This window comes from Opisthorchis viverrini, assembly GCF_000715545.1.
Source record: "Opisthorchis viverrini unplaced genomic scaffold opera_v5_25, whole genome shotgun sequence".
In the NCBI taxonomy this organism is placed as follows: Eukaryota; Metazoa; Platyhelminthes; class Trematoda; order Opisthorchiida; family Opisthorchiidae; genus Opisthorchis; species Opisthorchis viverrini.
Genome location: NW_008751681.1, coordinates 2,129,857 through 2,145,638, shown reverse-complemented (window position 1 = coordinate 2,145,638; position 15,782 = coordinate 2,129,857). Strand labels below are relative to the sequence as shown.

The 15,782-nt window shown below is 44.9% G+C and overlaps 1 protein-coding gene across 1 annotated transcript; it reads right to left on the bottom strand.

The window, feature by feature from the left end:
* Positions 1 to 1,095: 1,095 nt before the first annotated feature.
* On the bottom strand, positions 1,096 to 10,244 carry T265_02170 (hypothetical protein; the record flags this gene model as incomplete). The annotated part of the gene is made up of 4 exons (XM_009166344.1): positions 1,096 to 1,501; positions 5,694 to 5,957; positions 6,001 to 6,127; positions 10,223 to 10,244. 4 exons carry the CDS (start codon positions 10,242 to 10,244, stop codon positions 1,096 to 1,098), a joined length of 819 nt encoding a protein of 272 aa, XP_009164608.1.
* Positions 10,245 to 15,782: the final 5,538 nt, after the last annotated feature.

The window sequence follows — 15,782 nt, the reverse complement described above, 5'->3', positions numbered from 1 at the left end:
GTCTCAGAGAACATGTCTACCAGACTACAGTATTGGCTGTACCGTTGCACGACAGCGAGACTTGGTCACTTCGAATGGAGGACCTGAAAAGCCTTGAGGTCTTTCACCACCAATGTATCAGAAGTATGGCTGAAACCAACGAATTCGGAATTTGATCGGGAGGTCATCTGGTGAAGCAGAGGGTACTTCCATCAAAGAATGCATCCAGCACTGCAAGCTAAGCTGGCTGGGCCATGTGTTATGCATGCCGGGTTACTGTCTACCGAAACGAGCGTTGTTTTCCGTGCCTAATCTGCAGTGGTGGACAGAATATGATATGGGCGCTGTTCGCTTTCCGGAATGCTTGGCTGCGGACACTAAAGGATATGTCGGTTAACAGGTATCACGGGTGTTCGTGCTATCAGTTTCTACCCAAATTGCTTGACTAAGTGTTGCAGGTGTCGGCACCTAGGATTTTTGTTGTAAGCTGGCCCTAGGTTCCCTCCCCGCCTCTTCTTTTTCACCTTCCACCGAGGCCTTATTCAAGCAGATTGAAATGTTTATACATCAGTACCTGTTTTCTCATCTGGTGTTGCTGTTGTTAATGTTTTACTATAACCCGAAAATTTATTATATGAACAGAAAACGGGGAGCACTAGCAAAGACAGCTTTGTTCAGTAAAATGATTACAATAGGTATATGAATGAACAAGGGACGTGTTGTATTGTAGATGCAAGTTGGTAAATCCTGTTGCACGTCCGGATGCAGGTTTCGTGTCTTCTCTATTGTAACGGCTACACGTATTTCCTGACTATCCGTGAGTGGTGCACCGTAATTCCTGAGCGGCTAGACTCTGAGTTGGGCGACGTGCGTAGCTCTGTTGAGTTGTGTAGGCTCGTTTGCGTGTATGGGTGTCAGCACATGACTTTTGCTACACTGATCAGACGGTAGACAGTCAATGTCAAATAAGTCACCCTTAAATGTCGTGATTTGTAAGTGTAGGGAAAAAGGCGAGTTTCGTGATCTAGCGAGCGGCGGTGCGCTGTGCAGTCATCATCATCATCGACCAGCATGACACAGTGTTCAACACCGATGCCTCACTGCTGCATTGTGCAGTCACATGTTGGCGAAGGGATAGCTACAAATACCCTCCCCCCCAGAAAGAAGAATGATGTTATGATTGATGTTTTCCAGGGACGAAACTATCAGGTCAGTGAACGCGACGGTCGGAGCGTGGGGTCCCGTATTGTTCGTTTGGAGACCAGCATGAGTTTGTTTCGGGAAATCTTCGGTCACGTTGTTTTTGGGCTTTACATCATCGGTGTTGTTTCCAAGATGTCCTGAGTCAACAAAATCAGTATATGCTGATTTCAAACGATCGATACTGACCGTAGCAGTTTTATTGTTAAATTGTGTAATGAAATATTTGGGGTGTCGAGAAGTCACAAGATAAGGACCGACATATTGGGGGTGGGGGTGTGCAAAGTTTTTTAACACGACCAGAACGTATAAAATGTGAACACTGTCAATGATGATTTGCGCGGATCGACACGTATTAACTAGGCTATTTCGGATTCAATCGCGTTGATGTGGCCAGATGAATCCTGAAATGGATACGCATGTTCCATTGCCATGCATCTCACTAAAACGCTAGCGTTTTTTTCATATAAAATCGAGCTAGCCATTAGCCCTCTGGACCGTACTTGCTAGGATTGGAGCTTCGCCATCTAACGCCCAATCTATTCGTACTCGCCTTAAATTGGATTCCGTGGCGTATCGAATCCTCTTAATCAGGGCGTATCATGGCCATGCTCTCGGATTGATTGACTAAGCCAGATGGCTTGTGGGTAGATCGGAAAACTGATAGTGTGCGGATATCGGAACATAATAAAAGGATTGCCGCATCCACCGTAACATTTGGCTTGGTTATGACAGTCCACTGCCTGGACCTTTGAACGCTCTTGCTGAGTTACTTCGTTCAACGTGTTAAGACTCACTATAGATTACGCTCTAACTGCTTATTCTATTCAGTCGCATCTAAATGAACGATAGACAGTACACATGTAAGTAATGTTCTACATGTTGAATAACAGTCCATCATAATATAATTGACGCGAACAGAGTACGTTGACGACTAACACGGTAGTCTTCCTAATGTGGCCACATTTCTCTTGAAGATTTGCCGAAGTGGACAATTCACACAGAGATCGACGAACGTTTCTGAAGTGCCAGACTTTAGCTTTGCTACCTGCCATCGACAGAACGCGCGAAGCCCGTGAAGTGCATGATGGAGACCTGTTTCCAAATGCCTGCGGGTTATGCACCGTAATACCTCAATCGTAGCCTCCTACCACAACCTTCTACATAGCGTTTCGTTGGGTATGAATCCAGTGGTGGGACTTACAATGAACGAAAACATCTGGATGAATAAACGGTGTCCACGAACACCTCTGGATCGTATACCTCCGTAAAGACTAGTTATTCCCTGGGAAAATGTGATTCCATATTCATTCTGCACAATCAGTTATTTATCGAAAAAATCACTATTCCGTTGGCCTATATAGGCCCCGAAAATATATTTTAACGGCCACCCTATCTACTTAGACACCAAGCTGACTGCAATGCATTGCTAAAATCTGAGTGCTCAACTCGCGCCATCAAGCATTCCGCTCTTCTTAACATCATCGCAATCAAGTGGGGCGTTTACTTCTTTTTGCATACGAAAAAAGGAATAGTAAAAATTTAATCATCCTACCAAAATCACTTCATTGAGGTTAGACTTAATGTGTCCTATCTTGATACAGTCGTTTCCCGTCAACTGTGCGCCTTTCGAAGGTCTTTGACTTCTTGGTTATTTTCCCGAGTCATGCCCTCGTGCAAGTCGTACGACTGGATCCCATTATTCTGAGAGCACTTACTGGTGTGGCGAGATCAACTACGTTCCAGAGTTGTTAGGTTAACTTCACTGTTTTCTATACGGTCAATTACAAAGTCAAGCGAGGTTTTCTGGAGCTTAGCTTACACCTTGGCCTATCGACCAAATAAACCAGGCCCGAAATTTTTCAGTCAAGCGGCTTAACTGGACACTGAAAATTCACCACACACCAGGTGTTTATGAAATCAAACAGTAAAACGTTTTTCACAATTATCTTGCTGTCAAGACAGGCTATTGTGGATACTAAATTTCAAGTGGTACTCTAGTGTATAACCTGAACGTACGAAGCTTCCCCAATCGTCAACAGATTGATTTTTCGAACTCATTCGCACAGGTCCGTCGACCGCTCCCGGTTGCATCTATCTTAGCATTTGCGACATATTGACGATCGTCCAACCTAACGCCCACGTGACTGGCCCACATTCGGTTGACGTACACACATGAATTGTGGATAGAGTGATACTCGTGTTTTTGAGAGCAATCACATACGCGTGTCCACCTCCTGGTGGCACGAGCGGGTTTTTATCGATGGTTCTGACCCTAGCAGCCAAAACTTTCGGACAGTCGATACCTTAGACAAGAAAACAGGCAAGCCGATTGTTCCAGGTAAATTCGGAGAGCAACTCAGCCAGAGTTGCGGTTATTGCACAATGACTCATCCAAGTTCGGCTGTTGGAAGTGAAAGCCAAGGTTCATGGGCATGGCGCGACTTCATGTTAAAGCATTACAATGAATATCATTGGTATACGAATGCGTAGACCAGTCGCAACTCTTCTGCATTGTCTCACCTTGTTCAACGGCAAAATGCATGCTCCTATGCATAAACGTCCATCGATTTGCAAAATCCCTAATTGCTAGGAACAGAAATGTCCACAACAACCCAGCAATTAAGGATGAGCGGTTATTTCCACCCCTTTGTGATACTGTCGATAGCAAGTGCCTCACAACAAACCATGTTTGCACATGCTATTATGAAGCTTCCGAGGCTAAAAATCATGTCTACTGTTTTACCTACCCCGTATGGGTCACAAAGCATTAATCACTTACCATCTATCAAACAAACGCACTAATTGATCGACTCGCTTTCACGGAGCTAGGAATTTATAACGTCTGTGTTTTAGGGTCGTCACTCTCACCACCCGAGTGGTTTTCAACTCTATCGTCGACCACTTGTTTTCCACTGTCCAAATCAGATCGAAAGCTACTTGCTCTAACCCAAAGCACAACAATATTGGCTACAAGCAGAAGACCCAAATTTTTAATTTCCTGGGCTCAATTTCATGGAATGCAATGCCCTTAGGGATTTCCATGAGGCTTCAGATCGTGCTGAAACACTGTGCTACCAAGCCAGACGAGCATCAACTCATCCAGAATATCTCTACTTTCTTCCCCGTAGAGTAAACTCTATACATTAATTTGAAAAACAAAGGCTATAGTCACCATCCGCTTTCCTGATGACTTGACGATCAGGCGATTCGCTTTGAATGGGGAACGTTCCCTTCTTGAACTGTAATCAGATTACATTGGATGTTCTACCAACCTAATATGGAACATGTCGGCTGACGCAGTCAACCTTGGCAGACCGGAATGATAGCAGGATGCAGTTTGAGTGACTGGAAGAAGAGATAATCAAAGAAATCCATGTCTCGGCGCTTTCTCCTCCTTAAGAAGCTTGGTAAATAAATTATTTCTAAAATATTCACACCTGGGTGTCCGTAATCATTACGTCTGAAAAGGCGAACGTGTTCACGTTTGAGCGATGTGATTGGTTTAACTAGGATGCTTCCATAACCTATTTGTTATCACATTTTCGGCTCAAAAATAGTTGCAACTTGGTATTGTGTATGTATGCAACAAATCATAACGGTGTATTTCGAAGTACTAATGAATGAAGAGGTCGTAGTAAATTTTGCCGCACAACCGTTAAATACTATGTTTCCATTCATGTTCCGCATGATGATCGATGAGGAAGCCCAGGTTATTCACTTTTGAACGTGACCGCTACTCATTCTAGGAAATGGCTTTATTCTTCTGTACTTTCGTATGGTGCGGTCCGTAGCACATCATTAAACTATTTGAAATACCTACAGCTTTGATGTATTCGTTAGACGCATCAGAAAGCCTTATTCTGATTACGACTTCGTCCGCTCATCAGGTTCAGTCAGAAGGCTACAAATATATTCACTGCTGTGCATTTCCTCGACAACCTGGAGGTCATTCTTTCAAAAACCTCTATTGGACAATGTTTGCTTTTACTGAGCTCAGGTGGCGCTGATCGATCTACGACCCTTCGGCTTTATCGGATAAATGACTGATGATCTCGCCTCAATTGCGCAAGCTGAGTGGGCACCGTTCCGAAGTAACAGTTGACATCGAATCTGATCGATAACGGACAGCGTCACTCACTATGTGGCTAGTCTGTCTGAGGTTAACTTTGTTATAGCCAATGGCTTGATCATCATCGCAAGGTGCTTCTAATTGCATTTCATAGCCCTCAAGCACATTATAGGTGATAGATCTCTTCAAAGCTGATTCACAGTAGGAAACGAAACATGCATGCCGATGTGGTAACGAGTTTTGAGGGCCAAATTTCATCAATCTAGGACTTGGGGTACCCGGGAAACTGATTAACAACAGAATGATCCTAATAACACTGTGCATTGTACAAACTATTGCACAAAGTACAACCTTATTTAGTTTACACCCCAAACTAAACGACCGTGTATAGAGAATGGCTCAAAAGTGTCCATATGGACCAGAAGATGAAATGCGATGCTACTGAATTTTATTGTTCGATTCTAAACGTGTGGAATTCCACCAATCCGTTGACACGGTTTCCCAGTCACCATAAAACCGATTGGCATGACTCTCCAAAGATCGGTGATCCTTTCTGTGCCACCCATCAAGACTAGCTAAGTGATTCCAGTGTCGGAAATTATCACGTCTAACACGCCTCCAAAAGTAGTATGAATTTCTGTCCACTTGATCCAAAGGTGGAGGACGTCTGTCCGTTCTCAGGGTCCACAACCACTGTGGGTATTCACTGTATGAGCACAAATTAATGATCAAAAAGGGGAATGACAGACCTGTCGGGTTTCAACGGGATTGGATCTTCACCTATTTTGTAGTTGATGCAACAGCAGTTGACGACCTTCGCTATATCTGTTTCCAAGGGCAGTTCTTTCGTTTTAGCTACAGCGGCAACACCTTTTCCTATGGTAGAAACGATTGTAATAAAGGGCGGACAGTTCTAACCTGCTTTGACTTTCTTAGCCGATCCTCGTGCACATGTTCGATATGGAATCAGATGTTTAACCCGTGAAAACAGCATGAATCCAATCCTGAAACAACATAAAAATCGTTAGTACTTTGAAGACTCTGGTGTTTACACCTCAGACAGTCCCAGAGGAGCATGTCTTCGAAAACTAGACGCACTCAAAAAGTGCAAAACTCCTCAAAATTAAATTTATTAAATTTACTGATAATAACTGTTCAGCTGTAACACCCTTTCGGTGCCTAGCCGCCCGAAGGAAGCACGAGAGCTAGAATACTGCCAGGTTGTCGAAGCCTAGACAGCCGTATTCGAAATGCAGAGGTCGGGTTCGAACTACGGACCTTCAGCTCAATAAATTCGTGCTATACCCACTGGGTTTGGATGACTTTAAAACAATACAGTTCAAAACAAAGACCACTTACAAGCGGCGTCAAGTTGATCATTCTTAGGAGAATCAGCCCGGTGAAAAGTAATAGCGCAAACTTTAGACAGAAATAAAGCTTGTGAGATACGGTGACCTCTTCTCATCTCCTGATTCTGTAGGTGCTTTTAAAGGGAGGAAAGCCGATTTGGATTGATCTCTTCATGTGTGGTGGTATGTACTGATTGGGCCATAGCTAAGAAAATGTATTTTGATGCATCGAATCAACCAGCAATCGAGTGCCTTGTTTCGAAGGCATCATCTCTAGAATATATAAACCAATACCCTTTCTCGGAGTTACGTAACTATCGACAAATTAAGACCGTTGATTCAGTAAACCAGTCATTACTGACCAGTTCGTATTTACTCCATGCTGTAACATGTGCCTTGCAACCAAAAAGTGTAAGGTCATACTCCCGAACTTGCAGTCATTGAACACGCACTTACAATCAAAGGAAAAACACTCGAGATCGCGGAGCGTTCTTAATATCTTGGAAGATGTGTTATTCTTCGTTGTAGTGTTACAGACGATATCAATGCACGAATCATTAAGGATCGAGTCACGTTAGCTAAACTGAGACCTATCTCGTGAAAGCGGCCTATCCATGAACCCCAAGGAAACTGTATGTAAAAGTACAGGTTGTTTCGTATGGTTGTGGGACGTGGCTCCGCGTGTAGCCGCAATGAGAACAATTCAGGCCTTAAAAAACTGTTGTCCCACAATCATGGCTCCTGTAGGCAAGTGACAGCGAATGAGCAACGAGACAAACAAGGAACGAGTGTTCGGTTGTGCGACAGCGCTTTCGATCAAAGGATATGCCCATTGTCAAAAACTGTGGTAGCACCAAGTCCCTTCTACATCCGCTTCTAGGGCCTTTTTCAAATAAATTATAGTTGTATGGTAGCGAAGTGTCAGTGTTTGAACACTGATGTGCTGTTAATGATGCTATGGCCCTGTTGACCTATTTTACACATGCTACTGAATTTCCCCAGTTTTATCCCTGTCAACTCCAAGTTGCTTTGCTCTAATTTCTTTGTGTTGTTGGTACCATTTTTGTACACTAATAAATAGCCAGTCCATTTACGCTTGTAAGACTGGTATTTCCGAACCAGTCAGTTACAGTGCAATTCAGAATGATTAGTCTACCATTATGATTACAAACATGCATCATCGGTAGTCACTATGCATACGGTTGTCATACCTTGGAGAAACCACTTTCAACTGGCACTCCAAGGTGTATTCTACCAGAAGAGACTAATTCGGTTGGTTCAGAGGAGAAAAACCGTATGACTTATTGTTTTACGTCACTGTTTTTGGAATAACACATGTGCCGACTACCGAGATTAGGAACCGGTAGCCATATCATAAGAGGGATAGAAGCAGAGTAGTCTAAATGGTGATCAACTATGCACTCCTCTCTGCTATGTACTGAAGATGGCAACACAGAGTGGTTGGAAATGATTCAAGCACCAACTGTTTTATTCTTGCAACTCACACTTATGAATTCAACATAGTTGCTGTATGTTATGGGAACAGTAGGATGCTGAAACAGCATAATTATACACGTCTGTTTTTACTGAGAAAGGTAAATGTTGTTGTTCTTACACAGCCAATCGACACATCCACCTGTTACATGACGACCGTATGGTTCAAGTCTACCATCACCACCACAGACAGGAACATTCACACTGACATTCGGCCGTCGAAAACACTAAAGAAAAGACACATTACGATATTCTTAAGTGGAAATAAGATCGGGCAATGCTGGCGGCCGTTTTCCGATCCATCCGCCAACAGAAGGTAGTGTTAAAGTAACTAAAACTCACTAATTGATGCCTCGAAAACCCCAAACTGGAGAATTCACAGCAAGTCACCGCTTAAAAAACACGAGATTTACCTAGTCGATCGGCTGTAATAACCTTTCGGTCTTTAACTGCCACGCCATCTGAAGGAAGCACAAAGGCTGATATACTGCCACCTTGCCGAAGACTCGATTTTAGATTTTACGGTAAGCAGTAAATCGTTGCAAATCATGAACAGGCGAGGATTAGGCCACAAACACTTACGAGCCACGAAAGTGCATTAATGTTAAGATCTTCGGATTCTCAGGCTGAAGGAATTCAATAAGTTAATTTAGGATAGATGAATGAATTTCATCAGGATCTAGATGGATAGCAAAGCCGTATGGTCTATTATACCGAATGCTTATGAAAATTTCAGGTTAATAAAGGCAGCCTCGAGGTCACCATTCACGCTTCTTTCGCCAGCAAGACTTTTGTACTGGAACTTCCTGAATGGACTTCATGTTACAGAAGGATTAGTGAGCGCGTTAGTGTAAAGTCAACCGTGAACATTTAATAGAAGGCTGCGCTTCAAACGACCATATTTGAACATGTTTACCTGGTTCTTTCTGGATTACAAGTGATGTTCATTGGACACCACTGTGCTGAATTCAGAAAGGGCTAAATTAGGTAACAGTTGTATGAAGCTATCCGTTTCTAAAAAGACAGACCAAATGTGGATCTGCGGAAAAATCTTCGTCGCAACTACTTTTACAGAACCCGAGGTAGCTTGGTGGTTAAGAGATCAACTACGGACCGAAAGCTACATGGTAAGAACCCAACTTACGCATCTCAACTGCTACTGTCTATGCTTGGGCAACCTGGCAAAAATCTCAGCCCTCATGCCTCCTTCCATTGGCATAGCAGTTAGGCACCGGAAGATTGTTACAACTAAAGGATTTCGATTTTTTTAGTTTGCAAAGCACAGAGAAGACAATAGTTTGATCATACACCTCATACTGCTCGGGACGAACGCAGACTCCTAGCACTCCGCTCTTCTGGTCTGTTGGATCTCATACAATGACTTGTGATGTATACAGCATGGGTGTTATGTAACCCCGAAAACTGAGGGAAACTAACTGGACTGGACTGAAGTAAGTAGCTGTTTCTGTGCAGTTGAACAAACTGGCCCAATCAAGATCAACGCAAACGAACGTGGTGAACGGCAGTTCTTTGTGAGCATATAGGTGATAACTCTGAGGCTGAGAAAGATATCTATCATGACGGGACTGTCTGTACCAAGTCCTCTTCAAACAAGACGAAGAAACCATGGTGACTCATTTAACAAAAACCATTGGTACGATATGGAGTGAAGAGGTGCCTGCAGAACGGGATACGTCGACAGTAATTCTTACCTTCAAAAAGTTTACGCGGACGTTGTGTGAAAACCACCATGGTATCAGGTTGGTAGTTGTGGTATTGTAGTCACTCTGCTCTTACCCTTCAATGGATGACTGAACACAAACAGAGAAATCAGTGAAAGCCAAGCTGAGATCCTTTCTGCAAAAGGATGAACCGATCAGATTTTCACCCTTCAACAGATTCTGGAAAAGTAACACTGCCTCCAGCGAACAACAGTTGAATAGCTGCCTCCAACTCTGTGGACCATTAGGCGTTCTGGAAATGTCTGTGGGGCAAACGTGTCCCCCATGAATTCTTGACTCTCCTTAGGGCGCTGTACACCGACTCCGGTGGACGCGTGGAGATCTGTGCAAGACTCTAGCCTGAGCTCACCACATCTAGTGGTGTCACGTAAAGCTGTCCTCTTTACCCTTCCTCCTCAACTTCGTCATTGATACGGTTATGCAAGACTACCAAGCTCTAATGCCTGCTGAAGAGGAACAGCGGTGGACACACGGCTTCGCCAGGTGCTCTGTATACCCACCGACTGAATTCCTCGAAAGTTTCTTTTCGCACAACCACACGAAGGGTGCAAACGAGCCAGAGAAAGTCGAACAAGGACTTGACAGCGAAATATGAAAGCTATTGTCAGCAAACTCAGCTACACCGGTCACTGCCGTCTCCCTGGATGGGGACCCCGAGACAGACCACATCAATGGTTAGAGGCATTGCCAGACATGGCCCAGTTGCTCCTTCGATGGCGCTTTTGCATTCAAGCTATTGTCTTCAACGCATAACTTCCTTCCCAAACTAATCAGCTTCCGCCTCCAATGAGTAGACACCCAAACCACCTCTCCACATCATCGGTGAAGGAAACTGTCGCAGCTACAACCACTGTACGACAGGTACCGGTTCTTAAAGCGTTCGGCTGTAGCACCCTTCCGGTGCCTAGCTGCCATGCCACCCGAAGGAAGCACGAGGGCTGGGATACTGCCAGGTTGCCCAAGCCTAGACAGGGGAAGTCGAGAGGCGAACGTCGGATTCGAACCACGGACCTTCCGGTCAGTAAATTCGCGCTCTAACCACTTGGGCCATCTCGCACTGCAAATGATAGCGACAGTACGCAAGTTTTAAGGCCCAATGTTGCATTCTAGGCGACATTATTTGAGGTATTGGTTTATTTTCTCCGAGGATTCCAAGTAGGGGCTTATGATCCGTAAATATGTCGAACATTTGTCCGAAAATGTAGTGTTGAATAAGTGTCACTCCGAACAGAATCGCCAATGTCTCCTTATCGATTTGCGCATAATTCCTCACAGCAGGCGACAAAGATCGTGAAGCGTAACCAACTGGTTTGAGAATTCCAAATTTATCTTTCTGCGATAACACGGCTCCAACACCATATGGTGAAGCATCACAAGCGAAAACAATGGGCGGTGTCGCACCGGAGGATTCGTAAGGGCACTCTCGTAGTTTGTGTTGCAGCCCACAGTTGTTCGTTCCCATTATTATGTTTTTTCTCTCATGTTTTCCAGCATCACTGTTTGAGGAAATGACATGCAAGCACGTAGATGCCTTCTTCATGCAGAAGACTAACATACTAGCGCATAACGCTATCGTGAATTACCTTACTTTCCCGCGTTCGGAGAAGGGATTCGCACACAAGGTTGGTTTGGAACTCCTCTATCTCCCGCCTACTGAACAACGCACTACACAGACTTGTAGAGGATGCTATATTTATGATTGCACGTTCTTCCGCCTCCCGGCGAAATTTATGTCTTGGCCTTCCGCACTCATTCAGGTGCATTTTCTACGTCTCACATGTGTCTCAAAACAGAATAAGGCTGCTGTTTATCCGCATCGCTTATTTTGCTTCGGATACAAATAACGGGTGCCGTTTGAGTGTCCCTCGCTGCTCTGATCCTTAGAGCTTCAGTGGACAGGTTATGTGGAAGAAAACTTATAAGAAAGACGACGAGAATGCACCTGTCGTTCATCATCATCGTCATCGTCATTATCATCATCATAGACAGCAACATCAGTATGACACTGATGCTTCACTGCCGTACAACCATAAGTTTCGTTTAATTAAATCTGAAGCCCCAGAGTGAAAAGAAGAGAAAAAGAATGGGTGAGAGAGGGGACCTAGTGCTGGCCTATGTCAAGCATTCTGAAGCGCCTACACCTCCATGCGCTCAATCAGGCAATTTGGACCCAGCCTGACAGCACGAACGCCATTAACACTGATTAGCTGCCATTTTTTGCAATGCCTCAAGCCAATCTCAGGTGGGATTACTGGGGCCTCATCCTGGAAGACGCACAACACCCAAACTCTTCGTAATCTCTTTCACACCCTTCTACCAAGTCATATATTTCCCACATCGCGGTTTGTGTCATTCTGAAGGAGGCACGCGGAACAACCTTCGTCTCGGTAGACAGTGTTTCGACATGCGTAGCACATGACCGAGCCACCGCAGTTGATGGTGCTGTTTGTTTTTCGCGATTGAAGTACCTGCTCTACAACCAAATACCAGTTTTCTAATCACCTCGTTACTGATCCTTTGACGTCATTCAAAGCCAACAACGCTTCTGAGGCATCGGTCGTCAAAAGGTACCGGTTCTTAAAGCGTTCGGCTGTAGCACCCTTCCGGTGCCTAGCTGCCATGCCACCCGAAGGAAGCACGAGGGCTGGGATACTGCCAGGTTGCCCAAGCCTAGACAGGGGAAGTCGAGTGGCGGAGGTCGGATTCGAACCGCGGACCTTCAGGTTAGTAATCCGCGCTCTAACCACTTCGGCCATCTCGTACCGGTTCTTACAGGTTCTTAAAGGTACCGGTTCTTGACAATGATGATGATTATCTAATGCCTGTGGGGTCGAAGTTCTTCTGAGGCATTCACGCACAGATATTGAATACGCAGACTTGTAGTGTCTGTAATCCGTTGTCACATTTACCATTCTTCCTGAACTTAAACCATACTTTGTAACTGTCGTACATATTGTATCATGACGTTTGTTTTAATGTTACGAATACACAATTTTCCGGTGCGACCTGCTGACTTGTTGCTGAACGAGTGTATTTACGCTCCGTTGAACTGTTTGTTGACTGCTGAACCAGTGGGACCAGATCTCTGTGTTTGTGTCAACTGTTGAACGTCACAATAAATCCCTGTGACATTTTTTAGCCGTGAATAATTTTCCTACCGTGGAATATATCACGCACGCGGAACCATCTGTGGGAAATTCCGACAAGTGAATAGTTCCTTACTGCATTTGGATCGGTGTAGTGGACTACTGGATCTACACATTCGTGAGTCCCCATATGACTACTGATTCCTTTCCTATTATGATTTTGTGATTTTGTATTACTTTGCTTGTTAATTTATCCGAACACGCTGATAAGGTCCTAGTCCGCTACAGACTACATAGCTCTTCTTGGATCTGACGCCATGGTAACGCAAACAATGCTAAATAGGCTAAATAAGTGTGCTTCACGGTTTAGCATGCACTTCACACCTCCAAAGTGTAAAGCGTTCCTGAAAAGCTGGGTGACTTCGAGTTAAAAGAAAAAAGAAAAAGCGTTCAGCTGTGGCACCTTACCCGGCGCCTGCCCAAGCCTAGACAGGGGAAGTCGAGAGGCGGAGGTCGGATTCGAACCACGGACCTTCCGGCCAGTAAATTCGCGCTCTAACCACTTGGGCCATCTCGCTCCATCTCGTTCGAGTCCTAACATAAGGTTTGCGCATGGGCCTATTGAGGTAGTAGACAACTTTGTCTACCTGGACAGTCTTAGTGGTCTCGCAAAGGATGATATTTCTACCCGCATTGGGAGGAACGGAGCAGCTGTTGTGAACCTGCGTCACCTGTGGCATAGGCGTGACACAGACTTATCCGTCAAGTGTCGAGTTTACGATGCTGCGGTGCGCTCCATATTATCCTACGGGTCAGAAGTCTGGTCACTGCGCGCTGATGATGTCGAAAGACATTCATCTTCAGAGCATCTTCATCTTCGGAGCATTGCCCGAGTCTGGTGAGAACACCGAATCAGTAATACTGAAGTAAGTCGGAAAGTTTTCGGAGGAAATGACTGCCCCAAGGTAGATGAACTGACCACACTCCATAGGTTTGGCAACGTGTTCCGTATACCAGTCGACCGACTTCCTCGTAAGGTTCTTTTCGGACAACCACGTGAAGGGTGGAAACCAGCCAGGGGAGGTCAAACAATAACTTGGTAACTCAGTTGCGCCGGTCATTGTCGTCTCCCTGGATGGGAACCTCGAGACGGGACACATCGATGGTTAAAGACGTTGTCAGACATGATCCAGTCACACCTTCAATGGCGCTCGTGCATACAAGCTATTGCCTTCAATGTATAACTCTCTTCCCAATATCTCCGATTAAAAGTTTATTGACAGGCCTACATCAATTTAACCAGTTACCGGCTCCAATGCGTAGCCACCTACCTCATTTCCACCTAATTATCGGTGAATGAAACTGAGGGAGCTAGAACTGATGATGGTCTCGTGACCTCATAACCTCGGAGGCTGATTCGGGAGTGGCACTCGCCGCACGGATTATGGATAGCGAATTTATCAAATTGTGTTGAACGTCATGTTTCTAAACTTTTCGGGGGGTGGGTGGGGGGCGAGATGGACCAAGTAGTTAGAGCGCGAATTCACTGACCGGAAGGTCCGTGTTTCGAACCCGACCTCTGCCTCTCAACTTTCCCTGTCTAGGCTTGGGCGGCGTGGAAGTATCCCAGCCCTCGTGCGGCATGACAGCTAGGCACCGAAAGCGTGCCACAGCTGAACCGTTTTTATTTTATTTTATTCTAAACCTTTAGCACAAGCACTCACGAAGTATGACTTGGAGGCCACTAACTTGCACACCAGCCGTGGACTCGACTGGACCATGTGATAATCGGTAATCAATGGAGAGCTCCGACAGAAAACGGTCTTCCATTATGTAGTACACCACTTAAATGTGGTCACGGCATTGTGAAAGCACCCTCTGAAAAAGGTCAGTTGATGCAAAAGCCTTCAGTCGCTACCTGGAAAGCTCGACGATATCGAGTTGAGTTGACTGAGAAGCTTCTGGAAATCGACAGGTACGATGCTTGTAATGGTGATTTGGATGGCAAGTGGAGAATGGTGATCTGTAGTGAAAGTTACGCTTTACTGCTATACCTGGAAAGACGATATCGAGTTGAGTTGACTGAGAAGCTTCTGGAAATCGACAGGTACGATGCTTGTAATGGTGATTTGGATGGCAAGCAAGTAATGGTGATCTGTAGTGAAAGTTACGCTTTACTGCTATTTCCATTAATTCACTCCCACTTGTCATTTCAGCCTATACTGTGCTTATATGTTGAATAAAGCCTATCCTTAGGCGAAGTCTTCTCATTCTACTCAACAGATCAATAATCGATTAACTAAGTCATCGACTCCCACTGCAATTTATTCAACATATTATTTCTCATCCATGGAACGCTTTGCTCAACCAGCCAGATTTGACGCGGATCCATACGCTCCTGATGCAACCGACCAATGGACTCACTGGTATCGTACATTCTCCCATTTGTTATCTTGTATTGAGACACATAATCCGGACAAACTGGAACTTTTGATCAATTATCTTTCGGTATGTCAGCTTATATTCACTCGGACCGAGACCCTTCATTCATGTCCGTCGAACTCAAAGAATTTCTGCATAGCAGGCATATAGCTACCAGCAGGACCACTCCCTATAACCCCAGGGCAACGGACAAGCGGAACGGCTAAACGGAACGCTTTGGAAAGCTACCACACTCGGTCTAACATCTCGTAATCTCGACGTTGGACATTGGGAACATATGCTCATCGATGCTCTGCATGCCATTCGGTCGTTACTCTGTACGGCTACTAATTCAACGCCACATGAGAGAATGTTTGTTCACGAGCGTCGATCATCGTACGGACCATCTCTGCCTAGCTGGCTAACATCACCAGGTCCT